The 16,992-nt window shown below is 39.2% G+C and overlaps 1 protein-coding gene across 10 annotated transcripts in view; it reads left to right on the top strand.

The window, feature by feature from the left end:
• The window catches only part of Tasp1 (taspase 1), a gene marked incomplete at its 5' end in the record, with an annotated part of 441,173 nt that overhangs the window by 285,230 nt on the left and 138,951 nt on the right, over positions 1-16,992 (top strand). For 4 of the 10 annotated variants that reach the window (XM_017796642.2, XM_029560667.1, XM_029560669.1 and 1 more), the window contains 1 exon segment: positions 13,310-14,258. In XM_017796642.2, the coding sequence (XP_017652131.1) occupies positions 13,310-13,402 (93 nt within the window). In that variant the 3' untranslated portion in view covers positions 13,403-14,258. 10 annotated transcript variants of the gene reach the window in all.

Below are 16,992 nucleotides of genomic sequence, written 5' to 3' on the forward strand. Positions count from 1 at the left end.
AAAAACTCATTCAATTTTATGTCTTACAGGGTTTATACAGAGTTCTGTATTGTATAACTATATTGTTTCAACTGTGAACCTAAAAATTTACAGCCACTTTTGAAAGAGATGTATCCTTGCTCTGGAATGTGTTACTGAATATGTTAAAGCTGTAATGAAATGCTTTTTCTAATCATGTGGCTATTAAATTTAAAAAAATTTAAAAAAAAACAGTAGTAATTAACGGGGAGGTAGATATAGAAAAATTATTATTACCTCTTCTTCCAGTCCACCCATATATTTCACTTCATGACATAAGCAAATACTTTATTGATATTTTCTACAAAATGAATGGAAGTAAAACACTGACATTTTATGATTGAAGAGGTGAGGCAGAATCAGCAAAAGAAACTGAGGTTCCGTTTTGGACTGGAATAAAATAAAAAAGGACAGTCTATGTCCATTTCAGGTGTAGCTGATATCCCTTGACACTTGGGGTGAACTAACTTAGAGTTGCACAGATTTATTAATTGTAAGTGTGTGAATACTTTTGTGTCTATGTGCCTGACTATCTCTAAGAAGAGTGGAGGGAGTCACCAGCAAGTGTGAAGGATTTCCTTGGCATTTGCTCATGCCATTTTTCAGAGAATGATTCCAGGGGTCCAGCAGAACCAACTTTGGAAATGTTGTCTAGGTCTCTGCTTCCTCATAGTTACCAGAGTCTGGTCATTAAGTCAGGAAGTATGCAGGGTATGATAGCACATGCCTGTAATCCCAGCACTCTAGAGGCAAACACAGGAGGGTCATAAGTTCTGGGCCAGCCTGGTCTACATAACACACACATACATAAACACACACATACATAAGCAAAAATAACAACAGAGTCAGAAGTGGATGATTTCATAAGGACTTTTCTTCAAAGAGTTTATTGGTGATTTTTAGTTTTATCTGCTCAAATTCTTCACTGACAGATTGAGATTCTCAGGAAATATTCTATATACAAATAATAGTTTCACTCCTTATGGTAGTCTAAACATTAGCCTTTCATTTGTTTTCAAATTCGAATAGCTCTTTTCAAGCTATAACAAAATCTGTTATCTGGCAACCTACCAACCAGAGGACTGTAACTGACATTTTGAGCTTTTACCTACTAGAAAGTTTCGAGATACTGAAACTTCCCCACAGGTTATTCAAGAACAGAATTCAGGGTTGCTGCCTTTACTAGGGAAATAATGGGCCAGAATCTCCCTTGAAAACCCAGGAAAAACCTCCAGTATCTGTGCAGGGGTGGGCTCATTTGTACCTCAGCTCTCTTCTCTGCACCTCCTGTTCCCCACAGAAGTGCCTGAGATGTTAATTCTGTGTGTCTCCTCCCTTCCTTTTCCCCTCCCTTCCCTCCTTCCCTCCCTTCCGTCCCTCCCTTCCTCCTTCCCTCCCTCTCTCCCTCTCTCCGTATTAGGGGGTAGAGTGAGGACATCCTCAAATGAATCTACAGTAGTAAAGAAAGTAAGAAAAGGACATAGACTAGTTAATTATGATTTATTTTGTGTGTATGAATGTATTACCTGCATGTATATAAGTGCACCTGTGTCTTGCAGTGCCCATGGAGGACAGAAGAGGATGTCAGGTCCCCTGGAACTGGAGCTACGGACAGTTGTTAACTACCATGTGGGTGCTGGGATTCAAACTTGGGTCCTCTGCAAGAGCAGCCAGAGCTTAGCTACTGAACTGTCTCTCTAGCTCCTTAATTATGATTTTTGTTGCTACATTTAACACTAAATCACTCTTCCACATAATTTTAAAAAATAACAGAAAATGAGAAGAGAGGAAAAAATAATCCAGTCCTGATCCTGAGTGAATCCTGGAATACAGAGAACTGCTCAACACTCACTACAATTAAGACTGTGTAACTATGATTTGTTTTCATGCAACTGTGATTGTGCATAATGCATGGAATGTCATATACTGATCTTTTAGAATTTAATAGTTTATAGCTAGAGAGATGGCTCAGTGGTTAAGAGCATTGACTGCTCTTGCAGAGGACCCAAGTTTGATTCCCAGCACCCACATGGTGACTATGAACTATCCTTAGCTCCAGTTCCAGGGGAATCTGAAGCCCTCTCCTGACCTCCGGAGCATTGCATGACACGGGTCCACTCACATACATGCAGGCAATACACTCATACACATAAAAATAATAAAATAGTTTAAATAAAAAAAATTTAATGGTTCATTTAAAATGCATTTCTCTTAGGCCTGGCAAAGTAACTTAGGTAAAGGCACTTGCCACCAAGTCTTAGGACCTGAGTTGTCCTCTGGCCTCCATATCCATGCTGTGGCATGTACACTCACACACCCACAATAAATAAGTCTAATAATTTTTTCTGTAAATCAGAGTAAAACATAAAACATCTGTGTAGTCACATTACTTATCATCAACATGGTGTCAGGCAGTATTTCTTCATAGTCTGTATAATAAGCCTACTGATATATATTATTGTATATCTCATCTAAGAGAGCCAGGGACGGGCTTTGTACTATGGCTATGGAAGTCCCAAGTCTGAGGGAAGACTGTAAAAGAAACATTGTGGAAGAGAGGGCAGAAAGATTATAAGAGGCAGAGGTGGTGGCTGAATACAAGGAAACCATGTTTTCAAGATACAACAGTACAGTTGTACACATGAACCCATAGCACTTGTGATAGCATACACAAGAACTGGTCAAGCCAGAAAAAATTCCAGCATGGATCAGGAAAATGAGTAGGAAGCCCCTGCCCTAGCTAAGGATCTGTTGGCCATTGATAGCTAGTTGGAGAGCTAGAGAGTCTGTTTTCTTTAAGGGTTTGATGCCAGGTAGGTTTACCAGACTCCAGTGGATAAAACCATGCCCAAGAGCATTTGAGGAACACAAATTAGACTGGATAGGCCTTAAAAAATAATAAAGGACATGAAGTTTGGGGGGGGGTTAGTAGTAAGGTGGGGCAGAGATGGGGAGGGAGTCTGAATATGATCAAAATACACAATATGAAATGCTCAAATAATCAAAGTATTTATAAAAGAAAACAAAGCCAGGTGTGGTACCACACGTCTTTAATCCCAACACCCAGGAGGCAGAGGCAGGCAGGTCTCTGTGAGATCAAGGCCAGCCTAGTCTACAAAGCAAGTTCCAGGCCAGCTGTGACTATTGGAAGATCCTTCTTTTTTTAAAAAAAAGAAAAGCCAAAACAAAACCAATGAAACAAAGCAGAAAACAAAACAAAACAAAACAAAACAAAAAACCCAAAAAGATGAAGAAGAAAATCTGTAAGAATACTGCATCCAGAGAACTGGGTGTATCCAGTCTGTCAGCAGCTCACACCTAGTTCTTTGAGTCTCAGAGTTATTCTAAGCTTGGTTGTTAAAAGTCGTGGCAGTAGCTTTTCTAAGGAGGCCCTGTTTCACGCTGAAAAACTGCTTCATCATAAGCCACTGCAGTGAAAGGTGTGTTTCCAACAGAGTTAGATTTAGAATCCTTTGGGCTGAGGCATAGTGGGAGTAGAGAGCCCTAAATTTGGAGTCCAGACACATTCATTCATGTCTATTTTCCCACTTCCTCTCTGACCATAAGCAAACCACAGAACCATTCTGGCTTGCTCATTTTTTTTTTTTAACCTGAAAAAAATTAGGTATAATATATATCTTTTTACCAGTAGAAATATTTGAGATTTCAGTGATACAAAAACACCATGGAAAATACAGCATTATGTAAATCTAGGGACTTGTTTTTATTAAGATTTCACAAGGAACTGGTTGCTACATCCTACAAAGATAAATTGCCCAGAGCAAAGCCCATGTGTGCTTCATTCCTCTGTCTGTTGAGAATGTAGAGTAAGTATTTGCTAAATGGTTGAGAGCTTTTTATCACCTTTAGCAAAAGTGAATATTCATGATAAATCTCCTTGTGAATGGAGGGCTAATAGTTATTACTATAGGGGTTGCCACATTTTGTAGGCTGCCTCATGGGGTTTTTAAAATAAATTTGGGAGGGAACTCTTGTGGTGATGTTGCCTCTGACTGAGGTGTAGTGTCAACACACATAGTAAAAGAAGAAAGCAGAGCGACTGTGGGACAAGAACAACATACTGTTCTCATCAGATGAAATTTAATCTTATTCTAAGGTTCTGTGGACATGATATTTATATGTGAGAACAATAGAACTTTTTACCCTCTGTGTAGCCCTGCTTCAGTGCTAACAGTGAAATTTACCATAATGCTGTCTTTGTGTTTTGTCCACATTTGCTCATGGATCTTTTATGGCATCAATGCTCTAAATGAGGTAGGAACAACACACAGCCAAATTACTAACATATGGCATTAATTCCTCATTTTTTTGATATTTCTGATTTGTTAGGTTGAGCTTGGGAATAATGTCTTCAGATTACTCCAGCCTATTTATTCCTTGTAGTTTAAAACAAAGATGGAATAAAAAATACTCATTCCTTTAAAATTCATTAACAGTGTATATAAGCTAAAGAAAGTTGGCATCCGAGGATATTAAAACCCTAAGAGTGCTGTAGAGATCATCACCCAGTCCTTGTTTTGCATCACATGGTATCACACAGACTGAACAAGTGGATACCTATATCTTTCAGCCTATAGCTAATGTGTTTTTATTTTGTAAAATATACATATAATTTCAGACCATATTAAGAAGGCTCATGTGAAACTGTCAGCTAGTAGAGTACATCTGCTTTCAGCATGTGGTCTGAAATCCAAACTATTTTTAGTTAACTACATTCCAGGATTTAATGCCACACACAAAGAATGCTCAGAATATACTTATTCACAAGTTGTGTCTCCTTGAAAGACAGCTCTTAATTAAAGCGATGGGCAGGAACTTATAGGAAACCAATGGGGGTGGCAGTGTCTCCTGATTCAGTTCATTAAGAGAAAGACAAAAAAATAAAGCCTTTAGTAGAGGCATGCCAATAAAAGCTAACCAGACATGCTTCCCTAAGCCTTCTTTCTGGAGTTGCTTGTTTAATGTCTATCATATTTATGCCAGTAAAAGAATACTGAGAGTGACTTGTTACCGAGTCTGGTAAGGACTGACTATATTGGGGCTGTAGAGATGGCTAAGTAAATAAAGGTGCTTGGCACATGAGTTCCATCCCTAAAACCTGTGTAAAGGTAGGAGGAGAGACCTGACTGCATAAAGTTGTCCTCTGGCCACCACATGTGCATTGTGGTTAAGCCCCTGCCCCACAAGTAAAAAAATTTTTAATTCTTTTTTTATTTGATTATGTTAAAGATGCAAGGTATGCCAGCTCACACAACAACCTCAAAGAACCAAATTCATGTTACCTAAGTAACATAGTGGTAAATACAGATGAGAGGCTTACCTTGTACTTAAACCTGTTTTCATTCTCTAAAACATACATATTATTCCAAGCTCTATTTTGAAAGTTCATGTGGCACTTTCATTGTTTGAAAAGGATAGAATTCTTAGGACTTAACAATTTTTAAGATATAGCAAATTAAACAAGACACAACAAAATGGAAGAGGAAAGGAATATACATCTCTTGAGAAGCACATGGTGATGTCATATTTACCTTATTAACATACCCACATCTTACCAGGCTGGAGTCCTGCTTTCCAAAGGGAAAACAAACATGCAAACAAGTTTACCTTGGTGTTCTCCAAGTTTCTCATAGTGTTGAATTTATCAGAATTTTGCTAATGCAACATAACTCAACAGATACACATGGCATACACCTCTACTTGACCACAATGTTGGTTGCCTGTCCTGTTGGTGTTCTCTAGAAGAGATAGGTCTGTTGGAGGGAAACTGTGTGCAGTAAATGGGTGGATAAAGTCAGGTCATGCTAGTTCTCTATTTTGTATCAGTTTTGGAAAATAGGTAGGGTTTTATTTTTATTGAGGGTCTACAACTTCAGTGTCACCTTGATGATTTAATTTATATGAACATCTTCAAATATAGTGCTTTTACATACTATAATCAAAGGCACCAAAATATAAAAATTAGGAAGTATTTCCTGATACCTAATGCCAGGTTTACAATTATCAGTCAGTCAGTCTTGACCTTCCATGCTCCTCCCCCCCCCTTTTTTTTTAAAAGAATTCTTCACCCACTTGACATACACACTGAGCTCCTATTGTGTGCAGGTTTCTTTCAAATGCCAAGGGGAAAACAATGAACAAGTAGAGCAAGCTCCCCATCCTCATGGAGCTTCTGCTTCAGGAGGAGAGACGGGCAATGGATGAGTAAACAATCGTAAATTAATTAGATGATGGTAAGAATATACAGAAATACTGAAGGAGAAAGACTAGCAGTGAAAGTCAGATGGGTGGCCTGGATGAACGTTCCAGAGATGGTAACTTTTGAGAAAAGATCTGGCAGAAATGAGCAAGAAGATTATACTGACAGCACTTTTAGAAGGAAAAGTGAAAAGAGCTTGTGGCCTTGAGGCTGGAGTATGCTCTGTAGTTGTGAACCAGCGAGAAAGCAAGTAGACTGAGAAAAGGAATGAGGGAAACCAGGGCAGGAGACATTTCAGCTGAGAATTAATGGAGACTAGAGTCTGTGGAGCATTGCTGGCTTTAGCTCTGTCACTTTGAGATCTCTGGAGATTATGGTCTGAATTCTTTGCCCCAGAATTTGTATTTTTGTATTTGATGGTCATTTTCTATTTATTTTATGTAACTCTATTTGTCTTTCCAACAGTATTCCATGTTATTAGAAGGCAATTTGCCAATATTCTCCCAGTTTGTTTTTTTTCAGAGGCACCCAAAGTTGGTTGTTTAAGCCTTTTATACACTCAATTTGTACATATAAAGCCCTCAACAGTTAGTAAATGCTCAGTAATAGTTATTTTGTCAGTAGAAGCAAAACACCAGCTGACCTAAAAATGTCTGTTATCCTCAACCTTACTTTTTGGCACACAACTAATTTTTATTAAAATACCTAATTTTAATTCTGCAAATTAACAAACTTTTCAAATACAATTTCACAATCCCAGGTTGTCCAATCATCTTTAAATTGTGTTGCATGTTTTGTGCTATGTTATGTGCTTATTTGAATAATAATATTTGACATTATTGATACATGCTTTCTTTGTATGTACTGTCTCATATAGCCTTATCCACCTTATAATGAATGGTGCTGTCTTACTCATCAGTATAGGAACCTGATAAATCAAGTAACCAGCAGTGTTCACACAGCTAATAAATTTAGAGGGGTCTGATTTCGTATTAAGATAAAAGAAGCTGCTATAACAAGCAAGTCTCCAAATGCAGTTACTTTAATGATGGAATTATATTTCTTATTCACATAAAGTGCAAAATTGAAGTTTCTGATTGGCAGAAGGCTCCCCTCCAAATGGTAGTATGGGGTCCCAGGCACCTGCCTTCTCATGCACATCAAGATCATCAAGAGTGATAGAGACTAGAACACAGGAAGTTCTTTGCCAGGCCCTGTGATGATGCATTTCACCTCAATCCACTGACCTGACTTCAGTCATATAACCAGACCTGACTACAAAATAACTGGTTTTCCAGGAAGAAAACCTCTATAGCCTGGAATCCAAGGCATTCTGACTGTGCACTCTATGCGCATAGCCATTATGATATGTGGATTACTTAACCTTGCAGTTGAGCATGGTGTGCTGTGTACTTCATGTACTTGCTTAGCCACTGGTTGATGAGTACACCTACACTTTGTTTTGAAATGCTCTTTAGTGAGTCTCTTCACTGCCAAGCATTTTCCCACTGTCTTTTGTTTTATTTGTAAATGTCTGCCGCACTTTGATTTTAATGTCTTGCTTCAATTTTTCTACATTAAAAGAAAAAAAAAGGAAACCAAGCCTTCAGAATTGTAAAACTAGTAAGCAAAATATTTCTGAAATTGTTTTGGATTGTGTCTGTTTTTCCTAACTCCTCCAAAGTAGGGTAATGACTTAATGGCCATCACTTGACTTTCATGGAGGATCTCAAACAAGTCTAAAAGTAGAAAAATGATTGTATATGGAATAGAGGTACAAAGGATCAAAATATAATGACTAAATAAAGGCTTTGAGACTGTTAAAATTAAACCATGTGTGTATAATTAAATTGTGTGTTTATAGTTTTCCTAGAAACCACAGAAGAACAGGCTCTAAAGTTCTTAAAAGATTTTAAATGTGTAAGTGATAGGAAATACAGACATACATTAGATGAGATATCAAGTAATTAATTTTTTTTCTCTTTAACATTATCACTTTGGAATCCTGAAGCGAAATGTTTTGGATTTTTAAGGAGTTACATCCCTGAGCGTATTGACTTTGAAGTCAGCTGAGTTTATAAGTCATAGTTTTTCAGGATTACTGACATCAAGGATCTGTCTTTGCTGCTCAGGGAATTAGCAAGAAAGCAGAGCATTTGCAGGTGCATAGCCATAGTACTCCACCAGTGGAGCTGTTTGCATCTGAGACGTCTGTATTCAGTCTTCTCTAGACAGTTTTCTCTCTTTGCCCAGTTGGAAAATTTTAGTCTATACTTTTTTAAAAATCTAAGAAGACTCTTTACTGTGAAGAGCTAGTTTAATTGGCTTCTTAAGTAAACTGATAGGTCACATTGATTAATACAACTAAGATACTTTGTGTACATAAACAGAGCTCTGAGAAGTATATTTTTGTCGCTTACCCACCCTGTGCTTCCAGAGTGTGTTTCTGTGTCAAGCACTTGAATAGATATAAGGAAGGCAAGTTTTGTCTTCAACTGACTTTCAGTTAGATTAGAAGCTAAAAAACAAGTCAAAACCAAAACTCCACTAGATGAGAAATGCTCCCGTGACCCCCATGGAAGACAGGAAAGGTGCTAGATTGAGTTGGTGGCCTGATCAAATAGGTTTTTCCTTAACAAAGAGCCAGAATACTAAATAACAGTAGTTACATGATCAAAGCTTATGACTAGATGACCTCCAAATGGATGTGTCTGCTGCATTTTCATGTATCTTTTTTAGTTCCAAATTGCATTAAAATTGTATTGTTTAAATAGCTGCAAAGTTACCTTGCCCTCTGCTTATGGAGTCTACACACCTTAGACTCTACACAGTCCTTAGACACTCAACAGAAAAATTCTTTTGGAGGGTGGTGTGCTGGGGGATGACTTAGTTGCCAAAGTGCTTACCACATAAGCATGGCGATCTGAGTTTGGATCCCCAGCACTATAGAAAGCTGGACTGGGCGTTCCAGCCCTGGAGAGGCAGAGATAGGAGGATCCTTGGGGATTGCTGGCCAGCCAAGCTGCCCAACCTGTGAGTTCCAGATTCATTGAACATCTCAAAAAATAAGGTGGAGATTGCGGAAGACATTCAACATCAAGCTCTGGCCTCTGAACACATGTACACACATGCATGCATCTCTCTCTCTCTCTCTCTCTCTCTCTCTCTCACACACACACACACACACACAATTCTATTGTTGTTTAATTAATTTTTATATTTTAGGTGCTGTGAACTGAACCTAGGGTTTTACCCATGTATATTTGTTTGTTTATTTGAAATAGAGTTGCTGTGTAGCCCAGGCTGGCATCTACTATGTGTTCTTCTTGCCTCAACCTCCCAAATGCTGGGATCACAGGAAAGTGCCACCACAGTCAGCTTTTATGCAGATTTTTGTTTTTTACCATACTTATTGTAGAAAGTGGTCTATTTGGGGGACCCAGGAGAGGTTCAGACCTACTTCTGTAAAGAAAAATTTGAAAATAAACTCATATAACAGCTGATGTAATATATCAGCTCTCGCTGCTTATATGACTTGATACCCCATGGACATCTACACAGAAAGCTTCAAGTAAATATAGGCTTAGCCTTTTTTCAGACCAAAATCACTTATTTTCTGATGAGTCAGACATCATGTTGATGGGTAAAGCACTTTGTGGTTTAACGCAGGTTGTTCTACTATCATAAACTTAGGGTGGGGTGGTAGTGTTAAAGGGAACTCTAGATTGGCCATGTATGTTTTTGTGAGTTTCGGGGGATTCCAACAAGTTGCCCAGTTCATACACCAGGAGTTTCCTCCTTCCAGCTCTGGATCTCTTTCTTGGTCATCAGGAAATTGTTCCTTTAAGACTTAACATCCCTTGGTCAATTTGTAGGCTATCTGCTTGGAAATATTGTCACTCTTTAATCTTAACAGTTAATTTATTCTCTTTGGCCTTGGTGTCTGAGCCACCAGGACACTTGAGAAATCCCTTTGGGTTTTGTGTAATTGTCTGGGAAGTCTGAAGACAGATTTCCTGTAAACCTGTATTTGAACTAACCTGCTTGGGAAATTCCAATCTGTTTGTGAGTAGACGTAGTGGTGGTGATGTTTCTCCAATAGAGAGCTGCATTTTAGATTGATTCCTTGCTATTACATTGTGGACACCAATTCTGGACCAACTAGGGAACTTCATTTCTGCTCTGTGTGTGTGTGTGTGTGTGTGTGTGTGTGTGAGAGAGAGAGAGAGAGAGAGAGAGAGAGAGAGATTGGGGGAGTAGGTTGTGGGGTAAAACAGAGTTGATCATTTAAATCAATTTGAAGTGCATTCACTGAATATATTCACATTATTATGCATTTGACAGTACATCCATCTCAGAAAATTTTCATCTTCTCAAAGTCTATGCCATTTACATCGAAACCCTCCATTCCCTTCTCCTCTAAGCTCCTGATAACCACTATTTGAACTTTCCGTAGTTATACATTTGACTGTTAGGTGCCATATATAAGTAGAACCTTACTATTTTTATCCTTTTGTATCTAGCTTATTTTACTTAGCATAATGCCTTCAAGGTTCATTAGTGTTAGAACATGTGTCAGAATTTTCTGCTTTATTAAGGATTAGTAATATTCCATCATGTGTACATTCCACATTTTGTTCATCCATTTAGGTTGCTTCCATCTTAAGGCTATTGTGAATAATGCTGCTATAAACACTGTAAATTTGTACACAGTTGGTGTATAGATATCTGAGTTACTCCTTTCACTTGGTGGGTGACATACTCAGAAGTGGAGTTGTTGATCATATGGTAATTATGTCTTTAGTTTTTTGAAAGCCTACTGCCATGTCTTCCATCGTACTTCTGCTTTATGCCTAATTCCTGTCATGGCTTCATGTCTGTGTTCATGACCAGAGAGTGGCATTAGGGGTGAATTCACTGAGGCTCTTCTACTGTTTCAGGATCTTTTTTGTTGTTGTTGTTTAGGAAGACCTTAAAAAAATTGATGGATGATGTCTGGAGGCAAAATTTTTTTTATTACTTTTTATGTGTATGAGTATATTGCCTGCATGTGTGTGTGTCCATGTCATGCAATGCCTTCAGAAATTAGAAGAGGGTGTCGATCCCCTGGAACTGGAGTTAGCCGCCGTGTGGGTTCTGGGAATCAAACCTGGGTCCCATGCAAGAACAGACAGTGCCCTTAACTGCTGAGCCATCGAGTCTCTAGCCCCGGGAGGCAAAATTTTAACCTCATGTTATTGAGAGAGTTGAAAATGTTCTCATAAATGCTGAACTTTGAGAATTAGGAGATTTGAGCTTTTTGTGCCCAATGGGGTAAGGGTCACAGAGTAGCAAAGACAAAGCCTTTCTCTCCTGACTCTTCTTTCTAGATGAAGGAAGCATAATAAAAAACAAAAGATCCAGAAGTTTGTCTTACTGTGAACTTGTTAGGTATATGGTGTGACAAAGCTTGGCTATCAGACATGATGGTGATTCCCAGATTCTGGAAATAGCTCCCAGAGGCCTGAGTCTAGGCGGTAAACTTAGGGATACTGGATCTAAGAAACCTGCCCTGACTAGCTTCACACACCAGAGGTGAACTGGCCTTACCCTGGACACGACAGTTTGCTTCCTGACCTGCACGTACAAAAGTTAAGCACCCAAAGAATGTTTCCAGTTCTTCAGAATTTTCCAGATTGCTATTGTCAGCTGTTCTTTTTTTTTTTTTCTTTTGGTCTTTTTGAGACAGGGTCTCCCTGTAGCCCCAGCTGGCCTGGAACTCACCATGTAGACCAGGTTGGCCTTGAACTCACAGAGATCCACCTGCCTCTGCCTCCTGAGTGCTGGGATACCTCCATGTGGGTGCTGGGAATCTAACCTAGGTCCTCTGCAAGAGCAGTCAGTGCTCTCGATCGCTGAGCCATCTCTCCAGCCCCTTGTCATCTGTTCTTAATTGGGCTTACCCAGTTTTATATTCAGAGTAGTATGCCCATCCTCAAACTGCAAACCAGTGAGCTTGTTACTCAATCTAAATCATGTGCCTACTTCAGTTTTGGTTTCATAAAAGCATGCCAGTCTTGCCATAGGCTTGACCAACTCACCAGCTTCACTAACCACCTCACTCAGTGGACTTTAACTCACCACGGTTTAGTCCTTAGGGAAAGTTTAGAAAAAGAGAATTAGAGAGGATTAGCTTAAGGTTATGCAGCCCCTCAGTTCTTCTTAGAAACTCCTGACATTTATTTATGCCTGTAATAGGCCAAAGAGAAGAATTCCCATTGACATTTTCCTGACCCCTGTGGATCAGCATTTACTCTCTTTCACTCTGGCCTTGAGCCTCAGCCTCCTCTGAGTGGTGTTGTAATGTTCAGCCCCCACAAATCCCTGCTATATGATAATGGGTTTCTTTACTCATCTCTATTCAGTACCCTGTTTATGACAGTCCACAGGAGACAGTGCCAGGAACAGATGTCCCACCTGAGCAATTGGTAGGTTCTTTGGCCACAAGGAGCCTCAGTGGTAGAGCAGCAGTTAGCCTCTTGATCTCCTTAGCCTTACTTTTGTGTTGGCCTCAATCCTGGATTTAGCTTACTAAATTTTTGCTTTTATTTTTGTCTTAATTCCTCACTTCTAGTTATTAAATTATCTGAATTTTTATAGCTACTTTAATATTTTAAGGACTAAGGATATGCATATAAAATCAATATTCTCAGTTATTTGGAATATTTAGAAGACAAAAGGTATACAGATTATCTGTATTTAGGCAACTGAAATATACCCCATATAGTTGACATCAAGAAGCCATTTCTCTTGAGAAGACTAAACTCTGCTCTGTGCTATCAGGGATCATGCTGTCTTGGTCACCCCTGCATCTCTAGGGACTGGTACTGTGTACATGCATGTAGTAGATGCCCAGTAAATATTTCCTGAATGATTTACAGACAGAACGTGCTGCTCCTTCACATTCCCATCGTCATGGTCAGTAGACACTCAGAAGCAAAGTGACGTGACGTTTCAAAGTTGGCTTCAGCTTCACCAGATGTGGAGGCCTCTGCCAGCACCTCTGACAGTCTCCTTTCTCTTTCTCTGCAGACTCACATTTCAAGACTCCCTCCTGGTGCTGTGGCAGGACAGTCAGTTGCAATTGAAGGTGGGGTTTGCCGCCTGGAGAGCCCAGTGAACTGACCCTCCAGGCTGACTGTGAAGTATCTGACACATTTCAGAACCTGAGTTTTTGGATATTTAACTGAATTTGGGTGTTTTATTCTCCTTGTTTTATAATTCCTATTGTAACCTCAGGCACCGCTTGGAACACAAGTGCTGCTATAGTTAGTGCTGGGTATCAGACGGACCTTTGGCTGGTGAGCAGCAACATGTGTGGGTGTGTGTGGGTGTGCGGTATGTGTGCTTGCTTCTCCCTGATGGGATAGAATCTCCTCACATGTAACTTATGACTGGGAATATCAAATCGTCTTTGCAAAATGTGTGCATTAACTGTTTACAAGTAAATCCTAAAGTTGCGGGAAGCTTTTATTTCATAAATGGTATCAACTTGTGTTCACCAGAACTGAAGAGTGAATCTGCTCTTTAAATGACTTGACCGTGATTGTGCAGTGAATAGTAATATGGTGTTTTTATTGTCAGTCAGTTTAAGTGGATGGTATGGTAACTTAAACTGTTGTTCTCATCCTCATCTGGGGCATTTTTCCTTGTAACAGAGAATGGTTTCAGTGAAACAGTCTAGCAGAGAATTAAGGTCAAAACCTTTCAAAATAATCTTATTGATAAAGTTTGTACTTTTTTCTTCAGCTTTTCTAAGCTTAAATATTGCATAGCTTTGAGCTGTATGTACTAAATTATGAAAGAATATGTAAAGAGAATGTTCAGTAATGCACAGTCTTAATTTGTGTATAATGGAATGTTATTTACAATGTAACACTGTAAATAAGAAAACAAATTTTATGGGAAAATTCAATATTATCTTTGTTTCTTGTTTAAATATATTTTTAAGATAAAGGTACAAAAATAAAAGAAGCATATTACTGGGTATAGTGTGTGGCTCCTTTTCTCAGTCTATCTTTTGAGCCCTAGATTGGAGACCTGTATTTTATTTTCTTTGTAAAACATTGCTTCTTCCAGAATTATACCAGTATCCATCCTGCTGCCCTTTCTCCATGAAGCTATAATCAGGAAGATAGAGTCGAACTTAGTGTTATTGAATTCTCAGTAAAGAAGCTCCTGGAAGTTCCTTTGCAACTTCATAAAAATAACAAGGGAATGAATAGGAACACTTCGCTTTGAACAGTTGTAGCTGCAGCTGGAAGCTCAATGGTGGCAGTTGATAAATTGCTTCTAAACATTATATTTAGGGATTCTGGAGCCACATAAGAAAACCAAGACTTTCCTTTTGATTTTTTATGTAAGAAGTGGTTATCAAGAAGATACTAAAGATAGACTCACTCAGGGGGAGGAAGTTTCCCTGCACCATATAATCATGGCTCTGGGCGGTAACTGATAAAGCCTCAGATGAAATTATATACTTGACATGGATGTATGGCCAAATTATAAAGGAAAGACAACCAAAATGGAGTGAGTGTAAATATGAATGATTTGAGAGTTGCTGATTTATATTCCTTGTACAGGCAATTACATTTGTCTCGCTGTGTTCTCCTAGACAGGTTGGTGCCGGGGTATCTGTTTCTCATTCTTAATGAGGCTGAGAACTTAGTAAGAGATGGGCTGGCTGGTGGGGAGCCTTTGGCTTCAAACGCTTTCAAAGACCTGTTACCTGTTGGCAGGATTTTTTTCAGGAGCTGGACTGGATCACATAAAACTATCAGGACACTTTGGAGTCTGAAAATTATCTGACCTATTTCACCAGGAATACCATTTCTTTCATCTCCTCTCGACTTATTCCATTCAAAAAGTCTGAGTTTGTTAGAGACCCTTTTTATGAAGAGTTTAAAAACTGGTCAGTGTAAAGAGTACCACTCCTCCAAGTTTGTCCAGACTTTATTCTCTAGTATTCTAAATACTTCTTTTGAAGACATAGAGTGGAGTTTGATTAGTGGATGATTGTCATGTGGAATTGTGGAGCCAAAACTGTATCATATATATAAATTCCTTCATTATACAATCAGATGTTCAATTTCAGATACTAAACCCAAAAAAGTATCAGCAGACATAAATCAACTTCAGTTTACAAAAAGTAGGAAAGGTAGAAAGAAATAAGAAAATAACTTTATTCTTCATTTAGCCTGTATCACCCAGATTCTGAAACTGAACTTTAGGAGGACCACTTTTAACGTGGAAATGTGGTAACCTTGACTATTTGCCTGTATTCCTGTGTTTTTTGTTGTTTTTTTTTTTTTTAAGAGCTGAGAGTTAGATGTTTGGCTCTCTTGTTATAATCAAAACTGGTCTAGACTCCTCAAGGCCATCACTGTGCACCTTCTCTGGGTTTAGAAATGGGACATCCAGGGCTCGGTGAAGAGCCAGGCTATGAGGTCGCCTTGGGCAGTTGGTGCCCCTGTGCTGTCCAGGACAATGGTGACCATATGACCTTGACTTTGTCATCCTTTCCTGTCAGCTCTGCCACTTAACCCTCATCCTCTGTGGGTGTGCCTGTGGCTGATCCTTTCTCATCTTTTGATCTCTACTTAATGTGGATTTGAACTGAAGTATATGCTGGTATGCTATTGGAATTGTATATACATGATATATAGATAAGTCCCAGATGTTAATCTTCAGTGATTGTCTGTGAGCAAAGGGAATGAATGAATTCTGGTTTATAAGTAGGAGTCCATCTCTTTGGACTGCTTATAACCCCTTTCTACCTGATTCCTGGTTTTCTCACATCCTATATGCCAGGTACTTGCAGATAAGCAGGGTTCTTTTGTTTTGACTCACTGGATGAAGGGAAAGAAGGGAATTGGTGAAAACAAGGGAAGATGCTAGGATTATTCTTGAATTAATGGGAGTATGTAACTTCTAGGTTTAAGAATATTGTGTTACCTGGTATGGTAGTACACGCCTTTAGTCCCAGCACTGGGAGGCAGAGGCGGGTGGAGCTCTGTGAGTTCAAGGCCAGCCTGGTCTACATAGTGAGTTCCAGGACAGCTGGGGCTACAGGGAGACCCTGTCTCAAAAAGACCAAAAAAGAATATTGTATAAAGATATTGTATACTATCTCATTTACTTCCTCCCCATACCATGTTGGTTCCGACTAATGTTAGACAATATAAGAATACAGGTATTTTTATAAACTTCTGGAGACATCTATGATAATACTGAACATTTCAGTCAATATCCTTTTTCTAGGACAACAGTGTGTACACCAAGGACCATGCTAATATCTAAGCCATTGACAGCCAATTTGCAGATGTTCCACAGACACTATTGTCATTGTCTCTGGACTGTGTGCCCCAGACAGGTAAAGGTGCTGGAGGAAATCTCTGGGAAGCATGGAATTCTGCCTTGTCCCTATACACAGTAAGCCAAAGGTGGCAGAAAATCGGCACTTCCTAGAAGTAACCCCTGATGTGCCATGAAAGTGTAAGAAATCTGCAACTAAGTCACTTGGCAGACCCCGTACTGCTCCAGACAAATGAATAGGAGTTTTTTGTTTGTTTGTTTGGGTTTTTTGGGGGGATGGGGGGGGCGTCTTTCTGAGACAGGGTCTCCCTGTAGTACCAGCTGGCCTAGAACTCACTTTGTAGACCAGGCTGGCCTTGAACTTGTAGAGTTCTGCCGGCCTCTTTCTCCCAAGTGCTGGG

This window comes from Nannospalax galili, unplaced genomic scaffold (assembly GCF_000622305.1).
Source record: "Nannospalax galili isolate Female #2095 unplaced genomic scaffold, S.galili_v1.0 scaffold151, whole genome shotgun sequence".
In the NCBI taxonomy this organism is placed as follows: Eukaryota; Metazoa; Chordata; class Mammalia; order Rodentia; family Spalacidae; genus Nannospalax; species Nannospalax galili.